The 14769-nt window shown below is 28.2% G+C and overlaps 2 protein-coding genes across 3 annotated transcripts; one reads left to right on the top strand and one right to left on the bottom strand.

The window, feature by feature from the left end:
* The first annotated feature begins 254 nt into the window (after positions 1 to 254).
* LOC130824319 (triacylglycerol lipase OBL1-like) lies at positions 255 to 4544 on the top strand. The gene is made up of 5 exons (XM_057689258.1): positions 255 to 732; positions 842 to 1014; positions 1910 to 1943; positions 2074 to 2720; positions 3929 to 4544. The coding sequence occupies exons 1-5, from the start codon at positions 456 to 458 to the stop codon at positions 4223 to 4225; spliced, it is 1428 nt and encodes a 475-aa protein (XP_057545241.1). The 5' UTR covers positions 255 to 455; the 3' UTR covers positions 4226 to 4544.
* Positions 4384 to 11793, bottom strand: LOC130824318 (triacylglycerol lipase OBL1-like). Of its 2 annotated transcripts, none has more exons than XM_057689255.1 (5): positions 11474 to 11793; positions 10678 to 10871; positions 8840 to 8873; positions 6045 to 6694; positions 4384 to 4885 (listed from the first exon to the last, which is right to left on the bottom strand). In XM_057689255.1, exons 1-5 carry the CDS (start codon positions 11760 to 11762, stop codon positions 4568 to 4570), a joined length of 1485 nt encoding a protein of 494 aa, XP_057545238.1. In that variant the 5' UTR covers positions 11763 to 11793; the 3' UTR covers positions 4384 to 4567. The 2 variants fall into 2 exon arrangements, with proteins under 2 accessions (XP_057545238.1, XP_057545239.1); XM_057689256.1 differs by having other exon boundaries at positions 10678 to 10941; positions 11474 to 11587.
* Between the last annotated feature and the right edge of the window lie 2976 nt (positions 11794 to 14769).

Genomic DNA, 14769 nt, shown 5'->3' with positions numbered 1-14769 from the left:
TTACTTCATAAAATAAGATTAGAATAGACATTGAATATCATTGAAACAGTACAAGTAAAAATACAAGCTTAAGTTGTTTTAGTTGGAACAAATATTATTTTTTTCCGAATAATAATGTCTTAAAGTGGATTCACATGTACCTATAAATAAAATAAGATACTAAGATACGTGATATGTGAAAAAGCTTTAAACAGTCCCATTTCACATATAAAATCCTAATTCTTTCGTAAACAGATAAACAATACTTATTATGTAGACGACTTATCCTAATTATTCAAACCCTTGAAACGTGTAGGTAATTCTTAGGCTGCTAAGAACGTAGTCAGACTAAGATCAACTTGACTTATAAGAATAATACCAAATCCCATCAAAATATTGACCCAACCCCTCCAAATGATTATATATATTTTAGGTATTCACCCCGTTCTTTGCATAATAAGCATCGCTTAAAGAACATGGATACCATTCAATTTGCACGCTGTTCTAGCCATGTATCCTTGCTACCTGATAAACACAAAGCAACCTTTAAAAATATTTTGAAACATTTCTGTTTTTCTCATGAAATCAGCAATAATACAAAAGTGTTAGATCACAATAATATTTCTGAGAAAAAGAACATATATTTCCACAGAGGAATGATATTAATCTCTATGTTAATCCAATTATTGCTCATTAATATTTCTAAGCCTTTAAAGAAATTTCAGACATTACTTGAGGATTTTCTTAATAACGGTGTTACTACTCAAATTAAATATATATATACTTACCTATTCTTTTGATAATCTGTATATTGTTATAATTTTATTATTAGATTATGCTAATTAATTGTTTTGGTAAACAGGAGATAGCGATAAATATATGTCTTTTCTTGGACATTCAGACATTAGACTAGACCTGGACAAAGATATTAAGCTTGAAGATGCGAGATATTATCCTGCTCTTTCTATCATGGCGTCTAAGCTTGCTTATGAGAATGAAGCTTTTATTAAATCAGCCGTCACCAACCGTTGGGAGGTATCTGCTTAATTTTATATATGTACCCAGTTTTTTTAGTCTATTGTTTTTTCTTTGGAACAATGTTTTATACCCTCTCCTATTCTGCTTATGTGTTTCATTTTCTTTTATGGTCAAGTCACCTTAATTGTCCCTTTTTATTTTTGGTATGAGTTTTTGACTTTTATGCCCTTAGTAGCTTTATCCTATTTTCAATTATACCCTCCATTACCCATACTAATTTCCTTCCTTACATTAAAAACCCATAATACCACTTTCTTTCTTACCCTTAGGATCCCACTTTTGACTCTCCTTAAAAATCGTAAAAAGTCAAATAGAACTCTTAAGGTGAATAGGAGGGAGTAAAAAATTTTGTATCTTTTTCTTCTTTCATCCACAATTTTTCCTCTATTAACATGACTATAAACACAATACAAATAATGACTCCCATATTATTTAATGTTTATTTTAACACCTGTTGCAATGATTTTAAAAAAGATAGAGGGGTTGCCATTAGATTTCCATATTGCCACCTTATCTAATACTCCATCCTTTATACCACTTGTCCCATTTTATTTTATATATCTATTGTAATAATTTATTTCTTAATTTTTTAATTTAATAAAATTTACGCTTAATGTTTTTTAAGCTTTTCATTTTTAATCATTCTCTTTGTTTTAGCTACATTTACTTTATACTCTCGTCTAATTTATGTGCTAACTTATTTTTTTATTTTGATTATATAATTTTTTCTATCGACTATTTTCGTTATTTTACATTATAAATTAATTAATAAAGTATCTAAGCCTTATAATAGACATAAGGAACTACAAAATATTATATACTATATTATTAATTTGCAAGTAATTTTTTTTAGTAAATCTTATATTATATTTTGCTCTGTCGACTCTTGCAGATGGAGTTTGTCGGCTTTTACAATTTTTACAATGGTGAGATATTTATCGTGCATAAATCACATATGAGCACTTTAAGCCAGCTCCTTATATGATCGATCAAATGATATATAGTTATCTAGTTATGACAATTAAATTAGTATATGCTAATATATGTTATTTGCAGAATTTCAACATAAATCAACAACACAAGCATTCATATTCCAACAGCAAAATATAGACAACGATATGATCATCGTTACCTTTAGGGGTACTTCAATGTTTGTCGCGGATGATTGGAGCACTGATTTCGATTTCTCATGGATTAAAATCGATGGAATGGGAAAAGCTCATATGGGTTTTATGATAGCTTTAGGCCTAACCAAGTTTTCTAATAATGAACATGATTTACTTGGAGATTTTAATGGTTGTTGGCCCAAGGAAATACAAAATAACAAAGAAAAACCTCTAGCTTATTACACAATTAGAGAAAAACTCAAGGAAATGTTGGCAAGTAATAAAAATGCAAAGTTTATTGTGACAGGACATAGTTTAGGAGCTCCACTTGCCATTCTGTTTCCATCAATATTGGCTTTGCATGGAGAAAAAGAGTTATTAGATAGGTTAGAGGCTGTTTATACATATGGTCAGCCTAGGGTTGGAGATGAAGAATTTGGACTGTTTATGAAAAATTGTTTGAGAAGACATGATATTAAGTATTATAGGATTGTTTATGGCTATGATATTGTGCCTAAGCTACCATTTGATAATACTTTGATGACATTCAAGCATTTTGGAAAAAGCATACACTTTAACAGCCTTTATCATGGAAAGGTTAGCATGCATATAGATTATCACTCTTTCGATATTATTCAGCACTTTCTTTGTTGCTTTAAAATTACACTATTTAGAAACTTTTTTATGAGATATCCTCCGCCTCAACCATCAGCTTAAGCTTTTAGTTGAATTCTTCTCTTGACATGGTACGTATCAGAAGTATACGTGACGAAAGGTCATGTGTTCAAATCTCATCTACGCCTCATGTCAAAGTGGAATATTTCGCGTCAGGTTTAGGGAGAGCTTGTATAGCATTCACATTTCTAGCCTAAACGGCCTTTATGTGAGGGGACGTGTCCATGATATTTAATATCATGAGGCCTCAACCATCAGTTTAAGTTGAGTTGGTCTCTTGACAATCTCGACGCTAAAATTATCAATTTAAACTTTTGTTTGACTAAATTGTTTGTCAAAGTTCAATACAACGGAAGGTCAAAAATTTAAATCTCATTCACATTACATTAAAAAAAATAGAATATTAAGCGTCGGTATTAATAACTCACGTATTGTGTTACCTCTAACCCAAACTACTTTCATGCATCATGGTGTGATATAGCATAAAACATATGCATATCATAAGAAGTCAATAATAAGCTTAAGTCTTAAGTTGAGTTGGTCATTAACATTGATGGGTATACATCAATTAATTAGGTATTCTACTTACAGTTGGTTTGGTTTGGTTAACGTTACTAATTGGTGGTGATGTAAATGATTTGTAGTATAAATATTCATGATTTGTATCATGTCATTCTAATAATAATGAAATTTTGATCATAAAATAAAAATTTTGTTCACAATTTTCCACTACCGACTTATACAACATGTTCAAGTAGTAATGCATTAGAATGAATTTTGTAAAGAAAAAATAAAATTGTTATAGTAGATTAAGCATGATCATCTAATTTGTCAAGAGATATTACTACCAAAATTACATTAAAATTCTATTACCAATTCCACTATATAGTACCGATTAACAAACGAACCGTTAATGTTGTTTTTGAAGATTATTATTATAGATACATATTAAAAGTACTTATACTATATTATTTATGTAGCTATGTGTGTTTTGAAAAATGACCAAAGATATTATTTAACACATACAAAGAATGGAGAACTATTGTGATTGAAAACAGAGCGAAAATATAATATAATGATTGTTTATTTAATCAATATAATCCTAACTCTTTTCAAATACGATGATGCAGATAGTGGATGAAGAGAAGCAAAGCGAATACAACATAGTCTTAAGAATTATGAAACGAGTGATAGTGACATTAATTAACTTTGTTGTCGCAAGACTAAATGCTGTGTGGGAAGTAATACGAGGGCTCTTCATTGGGTATGTAAAAGGTCCAGATTATAGAGAAGGATGGTTGCTTATATTTTTACGAATTACTGGAATTTTAGTGCCCTGTTTTATAAATCATTTTCCTCAAGATTATGTGAATTCTACAAGATTGATGTCCCAAGATTTGTTCGTGAACTATGACGCATTCACATGAGAAATGTCGCGATACTCCGACACTGTTAAAAATCATTTTAATTGTTACTTAATTTACCATCCATTAATGTTTAATAATTGCTAAATTTTATTTAGGTGGGATGGGTAAAAAATTCAACCTACGTCCAAAATTTAATGAATTTGATTGATGGATTTTCAATTAATGTTATATATATTTCATCTTTAGTCATATTATATAAACACCTAGCATTAACGTTTGATATGAGTGACGTTATTATTATTACAATTTAAAAAGAATCATAGACTAATTCAATTCACTAACAAGAGAATTTATCCAGATTTGGGAAAAGATGAATGTTTCAAAGTTTAATTAATTAGTCAACTAAAGGTGGTATTTGAATATGTTCTCAGAAGTTAACATAGTAGCATTAACATAATCTTGAGGATTATGATTAGCTGCACCAGGGAATAATATCCCAATAGTCCTGAATACTAATAGCAGCCATCCCTCTTTATAATATTGTCCTGCTGTGAAACCAATGAAAATTCCTCTGACTAGCTCCCAAATAGCTATAAATCTGGCTATTATAAAATTCATTAATGTCAAAAGTATTCCTCTTAGTAGCCTTAAATATTTCATCATAATAAACAGTTCATTTCTAGTTTCTTTCACCAACTTTTGGTGTTCTTCTTCAAGAATCTACATCAAATATAAAAAAATAATCAATTAGAACAAGACAAATTTTGTTCTTAAATTTTTCAAAAAACTGGCTTTATAGTTTATCGATTGAGCTAACTCATTTAAAAGTAAATCATGTTAAAAAGGTAATTTTTTTATATATATTAGAAAAAATCTAGTGATTTTTTTAATATAGTTAATTTAATATTATATTTACTTTAGAAATATAAGACGCTCTATTATATTTTATTATTTTAATTTTATACTTTCAGGAACTTCAAATAAATACAGTAAATATTCATTAATTTAATTTCCATGGTAGATTTATTAAAAAATTAATAATAAAAAGAAATTGTTGATTTTTGTATACAATTCTTAGAGTTGTAAATATCATTAGCCATTAATTAATTAAAGGTTGGATTTTAATTGTTGACCGTTTATATGTGAGATTTTTGGTTTTGAAAATTCCTATCCATTTTCAAAATAATATATTTTTCTATATTTTATTTCTTTATGTTGGAATCAAAATTCGAAAGAAAATATAGGGGAAACACAATTTTTTTCCTCAACATAGTCATGTAAATCCTCCCAAAATAAAAGTATAATATTCCCTCTTATTCAGTATTATTGTCACATTTGATTTTGGCGCATTTGCCAATATACTATTTCAATTATAAATATCTCTAATTGTACTCGAGTAAAAAATTATAAAAATTTAATATTAATAAAATTTATCTTAAGATGAATTAAAGAAGTTCCCACTTGACAATGTTTAAATTTATAGATTAAGAACAAAACACATGCTAAAAGTGATTGATGAATAATACTTACTCCAATTCACTACTAATGTCCCATTTGCTTTACACACTCTATCCAATGCACATTCAATTCTTAATATCTCTAATTGTGCATAATTAAAAATTACGCGAAGTTGATATAATCAATCCTTACATTGAGACGAATCAAACAAGATTTCACTTGACTATATTTAACTTATAGATTAATAATAAAATATAAATTAAGAGTAAGAAATAAATAGTGTTCAAAAAGCAAATGAGATATTAGTAGTGAATTAAAGGGAGTATTAAAAAACAAATGGAACAATAATAGTGAATAGAAGAGAATAATATTATAAAACTAAATAAATAAATAAATAAATAAATAAATAAATAATTGTTACCTTTCCTTGATAGAGAGAGTTAAAGTGGATATAAGTCCCAAAGTGCTTAAATGTCATCAAAGTGTTATCAAGTGGGACTGAAGGGACACAATCAAATCCATAAACAATCCTATAATACTTAATATTATGCTCTCTCAAGTTGTTGTTCATAAATTCACCAAATTGTTCATTTCCAACCCTTGGTTGTCCATAAGTATAGATTGCCTCTAACTTATCTAATAATTCCACTTCTTCATGCAAAGCTAAAATTGCCGGGAACAAAATGGCAAGGGCACCTCCTAAACTATGGCCCGTCACTATAATTTGAGCCCTTTTGTTAGTTGCAATGATTTCTTTAAGTTTATCTCTAATGGTGTAATAAGCTAAAGGTCTATGTAGATCTTGTTGGATTTGTTTGCGAAAATAACCATAATAATCTCCTAGCTTATCACTATCATCTTCATGGTAGTATTTTTGTAAACCTAAAGCTATCATGAAACCCATATGTGTTTTTCCCATCCCATCAATTTTACACCATGAGAAATCGAAATCAGTGCTCCAATCGTCTGCATCAAAAGGTGACGTTCCTCTAAAGGCTACAATAATTTTGTCACCTCCCTTATTTCTCTCGCGCATGATGAATGCTTGTGTCGTTGTTTTCTTTTGAAACTCTGTTGAGAACATATCAACAACAACATCAAAGACTTCATCAAAGTGAGGTATATCTTAAAACAAATAACCTATTAAAGTTATAGTAAAGAATATAAATAAAATAATATTTTTTTTAATAATTTCATATTAATTTTAAGGATTTTTTTCGAGTCAAAAGACAGTTTGGCCGCAATTTCCTATACGAGTATGAGTCGCCGCCTTTCTTCCCTCCCTCGAATTGAATCATAGTTTCCTAAGACTAGGATACACTGAATATGATGATATTATTCTAATATTTTTCTGGTAATTCTTTTAAGTAGAATGATAATAATAGTTGATGCTTCAAAATTTAAATAACCCTCAACCTTTACATTTTTTAATATTAATCAACTTAGAATTAAATCACCTAAAATTGAGATTTTTAAAATAATTTTTCTTAACATAAAAAAGTATTGAAACAAGTTTTTTTTGCAATTTAACCAATAAACTAACCAATAAAAAAAAGTTAACCAACAAGCTTGTTTTCTAAAACTCTTTGAATATATAAAAGAAGCTCTACCCCCATCCGACAGCCATCGCCCACCACCACCAAAATATATACTTGTTTTTCTTTTTCTTTCTTCCCCTAAAAGTTTCAATTTCAATTGTTAAATATTATTTGTTGACTTTGTTCATTCATGATTGATATAATATCTCAAATCATATTTGTTAATCAATTTAGAGTTTTTGTTAAATTGGTGATAGTTTCTAAATTTAGGGTTTCATATTTAATTTCTTGAAATTTATTAGAGTTTAGTTGATTAGTAATTTAATTCTACAATTTATTTAGGTAATGCATTTGAATTTCTTTAAATAAGAGTTTAGATAATTCATAATTGATTTAGGGTTTTAGCTATACATTTTCAAATAGTGGATTAGTGATTTAATCATCGTAATTAAAATGTTGATGATGTAATTTTTTGTATACTTGCGATATCGATATCATTTGATTTTTTTTAGATCCACTCTTATATATAAATACTCTATCAAATGCACATTTGTTAATTGTTTGTTTGAATTCAATATTAATTTTTCTAATCTGTAAAGTAATTATATATGGGGTAAAAAAATTATTTCATTGTGAATTCAAATTAATATGATCTACTTAGCGAAAAATAGTAATTATATATGAGGTAAAAACATTATTTCATTGTAAAATATTAATTTTTCTAATTTGTAAAATAGTAATTATATATAAGCGTACCTAAATAAGTGTAGCTATGTGTCACAATTTTTGTAGTATGACAAAGACAATCAATGGCCAACAATTAGAATTTCAATAACACAATTATATTATCAACAACATCATATTCATGTAATTGATATGGAAATGTTTGATTTTTTAACTAAACTTTATTTCTTAAATAGTATGGAATAATAATAATAAGTAAGAAAAAAGTGAATTCTTAAAATTTTGATTTATTAATTGTATTTTTCTTTAAAGAAAATGTTAATTTTGGTAACTTTGACTTTGGTTCATTTAAATGACTAATACTATTGATTTTATGTTATTTATGATAAGAAAAAAGCCGGAACTATAAATAATTGTCAACTAAACATAATCTTATATTTGAAAACTCATAAATAATGTATTTTTTTAAAAAAATTACATTAAAATTTTCGTCAACTTAATTATTCTGTTAACTTCAATATTTACAAAATGATAACCAAAATCTTATATAGAATAATTTTACAATGATAATTATTATCAATAAAGAATATTTTATTGGTAACATGCCATGAATATAATGTTTGTGTATGGTTATATCGTATGTATATTTCATAGAAACGAGTTTGATACAATGTTTGAACACTAATTTAGCATTTGTTTTATACATCATAAATTGATATGTTTACTCAGAAAAAACAGTTTACTAAAAAAGTCGCATTAGTAAAAATTATTTTTTAACCGTAAAAATGGGTTAATTTTACCAATAATCTTTTTAGCAATTAAAATTTTGTTATGAATATTTTAAAAAAAAAACTTTTAAATAAATTAATAAACTAACATATCGGCATATTATTTGGGAATATATACTAGTATTGTCATAATTGTCAAATATAATTTTCATGGAGAACGTTTGCCTTCATGATTAACTTATTAATATTATTATCATCGGGCTTACCATTGTAAAAATCGTAGAACTTCACGAATTCCATCTGCATGCATGACAATTTAAGACAATTAAAATCAATTTGTTACATACCAACCTAATTTTAGATAGTGGAAAAAATAAAGTTTGTTGTTGATAATTATAAAAACTTAATAATACATTGACTTGTTAAATAACTTGGTGTTAAAATCTGAATTACTAATATAATCTATATAGAGTATTAGTTTAAAAAGCTAGCCCTAAAATCCCAACTAATATATTAACCTTGCTTCATGTTACCCAATGAGTCTTAAGTCTTTTATATACCATGCTTACTTAAATTCTAATACAGGAAAAGTTTCCACATTAAGCTAGACTCTAATATAAAGTATATTAATTATAGTGAATGTGTCTTATTTAGTTTGACACGTATATAAATACACTTTTCAAGCTTAATTATATCGAATTGAACATAATGAAAAAATTTTAAAAATTGATAATAACAATCTTTATATTTAAACAAATACATAAAATCAAACTTTATTATATTTTAGCTTATAGATTTAAGGGTTGTTTCGTATCAAACTTTTAGATTGATGATTGTATATCAAAAATCACCATTGTCCATTATTGATTTGGTTGGTACTGTCTTCTCCAAGTGCTTAACTAACAAAGCTTAGTAACATATTAATCTTTTTTTTTTTTTTAAATTTTCTTTCTTACATGGAGTTGAAATTTTTTAGAGAATAAAACAGGAAAGATTGCATATATTGTTTTCTCTTTCATTGATTTACAATGATATTCAATTGAAACGATGATTATTAATCTCTCACTTTTTCCACAAATACGCTTGATTTTATCTCTATCTTTAATCTTAATGTTTATCAATTTATTGTTGATTTTTCTAATTTTCAATGAAAAATGTACATCTTATTATCACGACATGATCTCTACTTTTGAAGGTTGAATAAGTTTGATAGTTTTCATTCTCAATCTTCGCTCAATTATAATTGTTTTTTGCACGCTCTTTTTTTCAATTATTTTAACTAAGCAAATTTTTAGGCGAAAATAGCTTACTCTAGTTGATGATGAACGTGGTGGGCTGGTGGTACGGTGGATTGTGGTTTTGGTAGAGATGATGATGGTGTTATAGGTGCTCCATGGCTTGGGGTTGGTGGTTTCAATGAAATTGAGGTGTTTTTTATTTTAAGGAAAGAGAAAGAATGATTACGGGTAGTTAATTAAATGGTTGAGGAGAAACTGATTCTCTTTCTATTACACTCTCCTATTTACCTAAACTGTCTAAATTAATTTAACTTTTTATTATTCTTTAGATGGTCAAATGCAACACATGCATGTGAAAAGAAATGAGGTTAGTGAGTGTCAATGCGTAAAAATTTTAAGTTTAGTAAGACTAAATTGGTAAAGTTTCTAGATAACCAAAATAGAAATGAGATATTTCGAATGACTTGATCTCTTACGGAATTGGAACATTTAGGGTGATTCGAAGGGAGTTACATAAACCAAACATATACTCCTTTCGTCTTGTATAACTTGCATCAAAGAGAAGATTGTTGTTTTTTAAGAACAAGGTGGATAATGGTAATAAATTAAAAAAGAAAATGAATTGTGTTGATGAAATTAAAAGAAAGTTAAAACGTATGGATGAGATTAAAAGATAGTGATGGGACATAGCCTAAAAATAAAAATAATGCAAATTAAGTGAGACGGACTAAAATGAAAAAAAAAAAACGGAGGGAGTATTACTTTAGGTACTATATGACAAAGAGAAAATGTGTGGAGTAGTAATTAAAGGAGTACTAAAAAGTTTTTCAAGTAGTTAAATTTAGTTAAATTAATTAGTACGTTACCTTCCAGTGACGATTAACTACAGTTTGAATAAGGGGTTGATTTTCGTAAGCCAACTTAGATGCCATCATAGAAAGTGCGGGATAGTATCTCCCGTCTCCATGCTTGATATCTTTGTTAAGCTCTATCCTCCTGTCTAAATGTCCCAGGAACGACAAACTAATGCCATTTTCATCTACTGATCTTTCTTTTTTTCCTGTTCCAACCTCCATATAAATATTAATCAAATCTGTATTTGTAGATAAAAAACATTCATCTTTCTAGACCTGTCAAATTGGTAGGCCAATTAGCTTTCGAATTACTCAAATTTTACCCAACATGTTATGTTGTTATTATTTTAATCTTACTGCTATAAAAGAGCAAAAATAATCATATCATGTTATTTTCTGAACCGTTAAATAATGACAAAAATATAGCTGGTTATACTCTTTTCGTTTTCTAATATATTTCTCATTAGATATATTTAATTAATAATTTTGAGATATATTTAAAAGATGAAATATATTCATTTAAGATCTCATTAGAGTCGTCTTTATAATTTTTTATTATGTATTTTTTATAATTTTTTATTATACACATTTAGAAATATTGAATTTTAAAATTTGCTTTGAAAACTGTGAAAAAAAAACAATGAGAGTATAAAATAGTTTCCGTTTTTTTGTTGAAACCATGAAACGAAATTAAAGTGTAGCAGATGTGTAAATAAGAAAATTGAGTTGAACAAACATTAGAAGTTTTTCTGATAAGTCAACACCAAAGTAGCAATATAATTGCATTGTAGAGATAAAAGAAGCATACTAGGAATAACATTGGCATTGAGAAGATCTTCAACCATAGATCCCATTTTCTTCAAGGGGCCTTCAAAGTAATCAAGTAATATTTGGATTAAAAGGGAGAGAAATATCATCCACCGTTGAAAATATTTATTCTGTTTATCCATAGGAATATTGTGTTGCATAAGATTACTCTGCCTAATGTTGTGAGAGAATATGAACTGCTTAATCAGGTTCCATAATGTTGCTTTCTCTCTATTAGGAAGCAATGATACTTGTTTACGAAGAATTGATTTCTTGGCAATGCCATCCATGTTTTAGGTCTTCGCCCTGCCTATGATCGTTAATTAATAAGTGATGAAGAAAAATTGTACTATTAGGAAGTCTGATTAATAATTTGTACTTAATTGATACCTTTCGTGCATGATAAAAGGAAACATGGCCTTCAAGAAACTGTTACTTTTGTAGTTTATAAACGTTTTAGATAACTTGGTTAAGCCCATTTCATTATTCCAAACACATGGAATCACACTTTCTTTTAGTTTCTTTTTCTTAGTATTGGTAACTAGTTTAGATACTACTTGAGATTTGTAATTGAAATTCACAATGAGATATAAACAACACTTTTCTCCTAATACAAAGAGATTAAAATGAAATGAATTTTTTTGTAAAAATTATGAAATTAGAAAATACATAGAGTTTATAACTCTCGTTGAGTATTCATGCAAACAAGAGAAAACAAAAATGAAGTATTCTTAAAAGAGGAGAAAATAATTAAAAAAAAAAAAAAACTGATATTATGGTTATATATTTTCCCACATGCAACTTCCTCTATTTATAATACAGCTTGCATGGTTTCATACCATCCTTCCATTGTGTAACCGATGTATAATCAGTTTTAACAATCATATACAACTATTTTATAATTATCATTTATCACTTATTTCCAAAAAGCGATATTGTGTGATGCCATTGCACCATTCTTGAAATTGCACATGGAAGAGACAGAAACAAAGAGCAAAGACAGAACAGCAGCAAAAGAAATATTATGTAGTATTCCTTATATAGAGCTATACAAGAAACTAACTGTGGTAAAGTAAACAGAAAGTAACAAACTAAAGTAATTAACTCCTTACTAACTATGCTGACTTGGATAACAAATTAAGCTACTAATTCAATTTTAAGTATACTTTCCAATTATGTTTTTTTTAATAAAAAGGCATGAATTTTATGTTTAAATAATTATCAAATAATAACTTTATTAAATCTGAAATTTATTTATTTATTATATTATATTATATGTTATAATTTATAATGTATGTTGTAGAAATTTCTAATAGGTGTTAGATTGTACAAGTTATAAGCATGTTCATATGATTAGTTTTTGTAGGAATGATTTTAAAAAAGAAATTCAATGGACATTATATTATGATTTGAGATAACATGATTGTTTATCTAATTTTTTTGACTATTAAGAAGAAATTTATGGGAGTATAATATGTGCTAAGTTTGAAGATTGTGTTGATGAAAGTATGTAGTTTGATTTTGAATTTTATTGTGAGGTTAAAACGCTGAAGATGAAATACTTAAAAAAATATTATTTAAAGGTTTATGAATGTGATGGTTATAGAATTTGAATAGGATGATAAGATATTAATATTTCAAGATTTCATAGCAATTTGACATCATCCCGTAGGGTTAGAAAATTTGTCAAAAAAAATTTGAGTTTTGACTCTTTTTGACCTTAAAATATGTTAAAAATACTTAGGGTACTTTAATTCTTATGAAAATTGGTGCCCGGGGGTTTTAATGCCTTCCGAACACAACGGTAAAGTCGGAATTTCAGTTTGACAGTGCTGGCATGCTGTTTTAGACAGATTTTTAAATCTGAATTTTTTTTTTGTTTGTGTTGTTATGAAGTGTGTTGGGTGATCATGAATTTATTGTAGAGTGGCTTGGTGTTATATGTGTGTGTGTATTTTGATTGTTGGGTTGAGTTAGTGTGAATGTATGCTTATTCCCATATGTACGATTGAATCATGTTGGAACTCGATTCGTGACGGAAAGTTGATAAGTACGTTTAGGATTTTGCTTTTGCTTTCTCAAGGTACGTACACATAGTAAAACTTTGTACATCATGGATTGGTTTTTATGAAGGAATGATAATAATAAAATATTGAATAAAGTATGAAGATAATGTTATGCTTTCTTATCAAGAAATATGATTTCAATAACTTGATGAGTAGAGGTAGTATGTCCTCACTAACTTTAAAGTAGACGTAGTATAATGTCGGTTGGTGGAAAGAATTTTACTCGCGGTTTATGGGGACATTATGAGCCACCGCGGGGGTATGCATACTTAACCATAGGCACCGAAGTAAGGCGTGTTGCCTATCGTATAGACTTTCTTAGGGGTTAGCTCCCCCTAATGTATTGTCTCACTCTTGAAGTTTGGGGTTTGGTTCAGCAGTATGGCCGGGAAAGTACAACAGTATGGCTGACTGATTCAATCAATCATTTGAAATTTATTAAAAAGTATATATTGAACTGTAGCCGACGTATGGTAGGTTGTGATTTTTCTTTATGTTATGATGTTAATGTTATAAGAGATGTTTTGATGACGTGTACCTTTGATCTTAACAATCCTGCGATGATGTTGTTTCCCTTTCGGGGTTAATAACTAGCAGTGAGTTAAGTTGCAGGCTGGGGAGTGAGGATTACACCTGAAGAATAAAACAGATAAAGTACGGAAGGATTTTAAATTTGAACTTTATTAGCTTTTAAGGAATCGATTTGTTTAAGAGGCGACCCCGCTCTCGAGATGTATTCCTTGGACTTTTGATTTCATATCGTTTATCCGTTGCTAAGGCTATAATATCACTGAATAATCTATAATAACTCTAGCAGAACTCGATCCGCAAGTCTTAACTTTAAAATTTTCGTTTTCTCATGCCTTTATGACATCTTGGTTTAACTCGGGTCCTGCTCAGTTTTCTTTTAAATTATAAAAAAAAATTCTCTCTTTTGACGATCTGAGTTTTTTTTCGGGATGTTACAGATTTTTAGGAAGATAGGAAAGCTGGAGGAGACCTTATCTAAAACCTTTTACCTGGTGAAATAGCAATCTATCTCAATATGTTTGGTCCTGTCATGATATACAGGATTTTTGGCTATGTAGATTGCTGACATATTATCATAATTTAAGGTCACAGGCTTAAGGTTACTAATTCCTGTTCATCTAATAGCCTGACATGCCATACTACTTCTGCAGCAGTGGGAGCCATTGATATGAACTCTGCTTCAGAACTTGATCTTGAGACT

The sequence above is a fragment of the Amaranthus tricolor genome, chromosome 9, assembly GCF_026212465.1.
Source record: "Amaranthus tricolor cultivar Red isolate AtriRed21 chromosome 9, ASM2621246v1, whole genome shotgun sequence".
NCBI classification, from domain to species: Eukaryota; Viridiplantae; Streptophyta; class Magnoliopsida; order Caryophyllales; family Amaranthaceae; genus Amaranthus; species Amaranthus tricolor.
The sequence above is the reverse complement of the archived record's forward strand: the minus strand, read 5'-3'. Positions and strand labels throughout refer to the sequence as shown.

Bases quoted from the DNA above. Each gene is read 5' to 3' on its own strand.
- LOC130824319 (XM_057689258.1), top strand. From the start codon at position 456: ATGGATACCATTCAATTTGCACGCTGTTCTAGCCATGTATCCTTGCTA. The intron at 1,015-1,909 runs GTATCTGCTTAA...CGACTCTTGCAG, and splicing joins CCGTCACCAACCGTTGGGAG to ATGGAGTTTGTCGGCTTTTA. The intron at 2,721-3,928 runs GTTAGCATGCAT...ACGATGATGCAG, and splicing joins ACAGCCTTTATCATGGAAAG to ATAGTGGATGAAGAGAAGCA.
- LOC130824318 (XM_057689255.1), bottom strand. From the start codon at position 11,762: ATGGATGGCATTGCCAAGAAATCAATTCTTCGTAAACAAGTATCATTG. The intron at 8,874-10,677 runs GTAACGTACTAA...TCATGCATGCAG, and splicing joins TAGTTAATCGTCACTGGAAG to ATGGAATTCGTGAAGTTCTA. The intron at 4,886-6,044 runs GTAACAATTATT...TATTTGATGTAG, and splicing joins ACTCTCTCTATCAAGGAAAG to ATTCTTGAAGAAGAACACCA.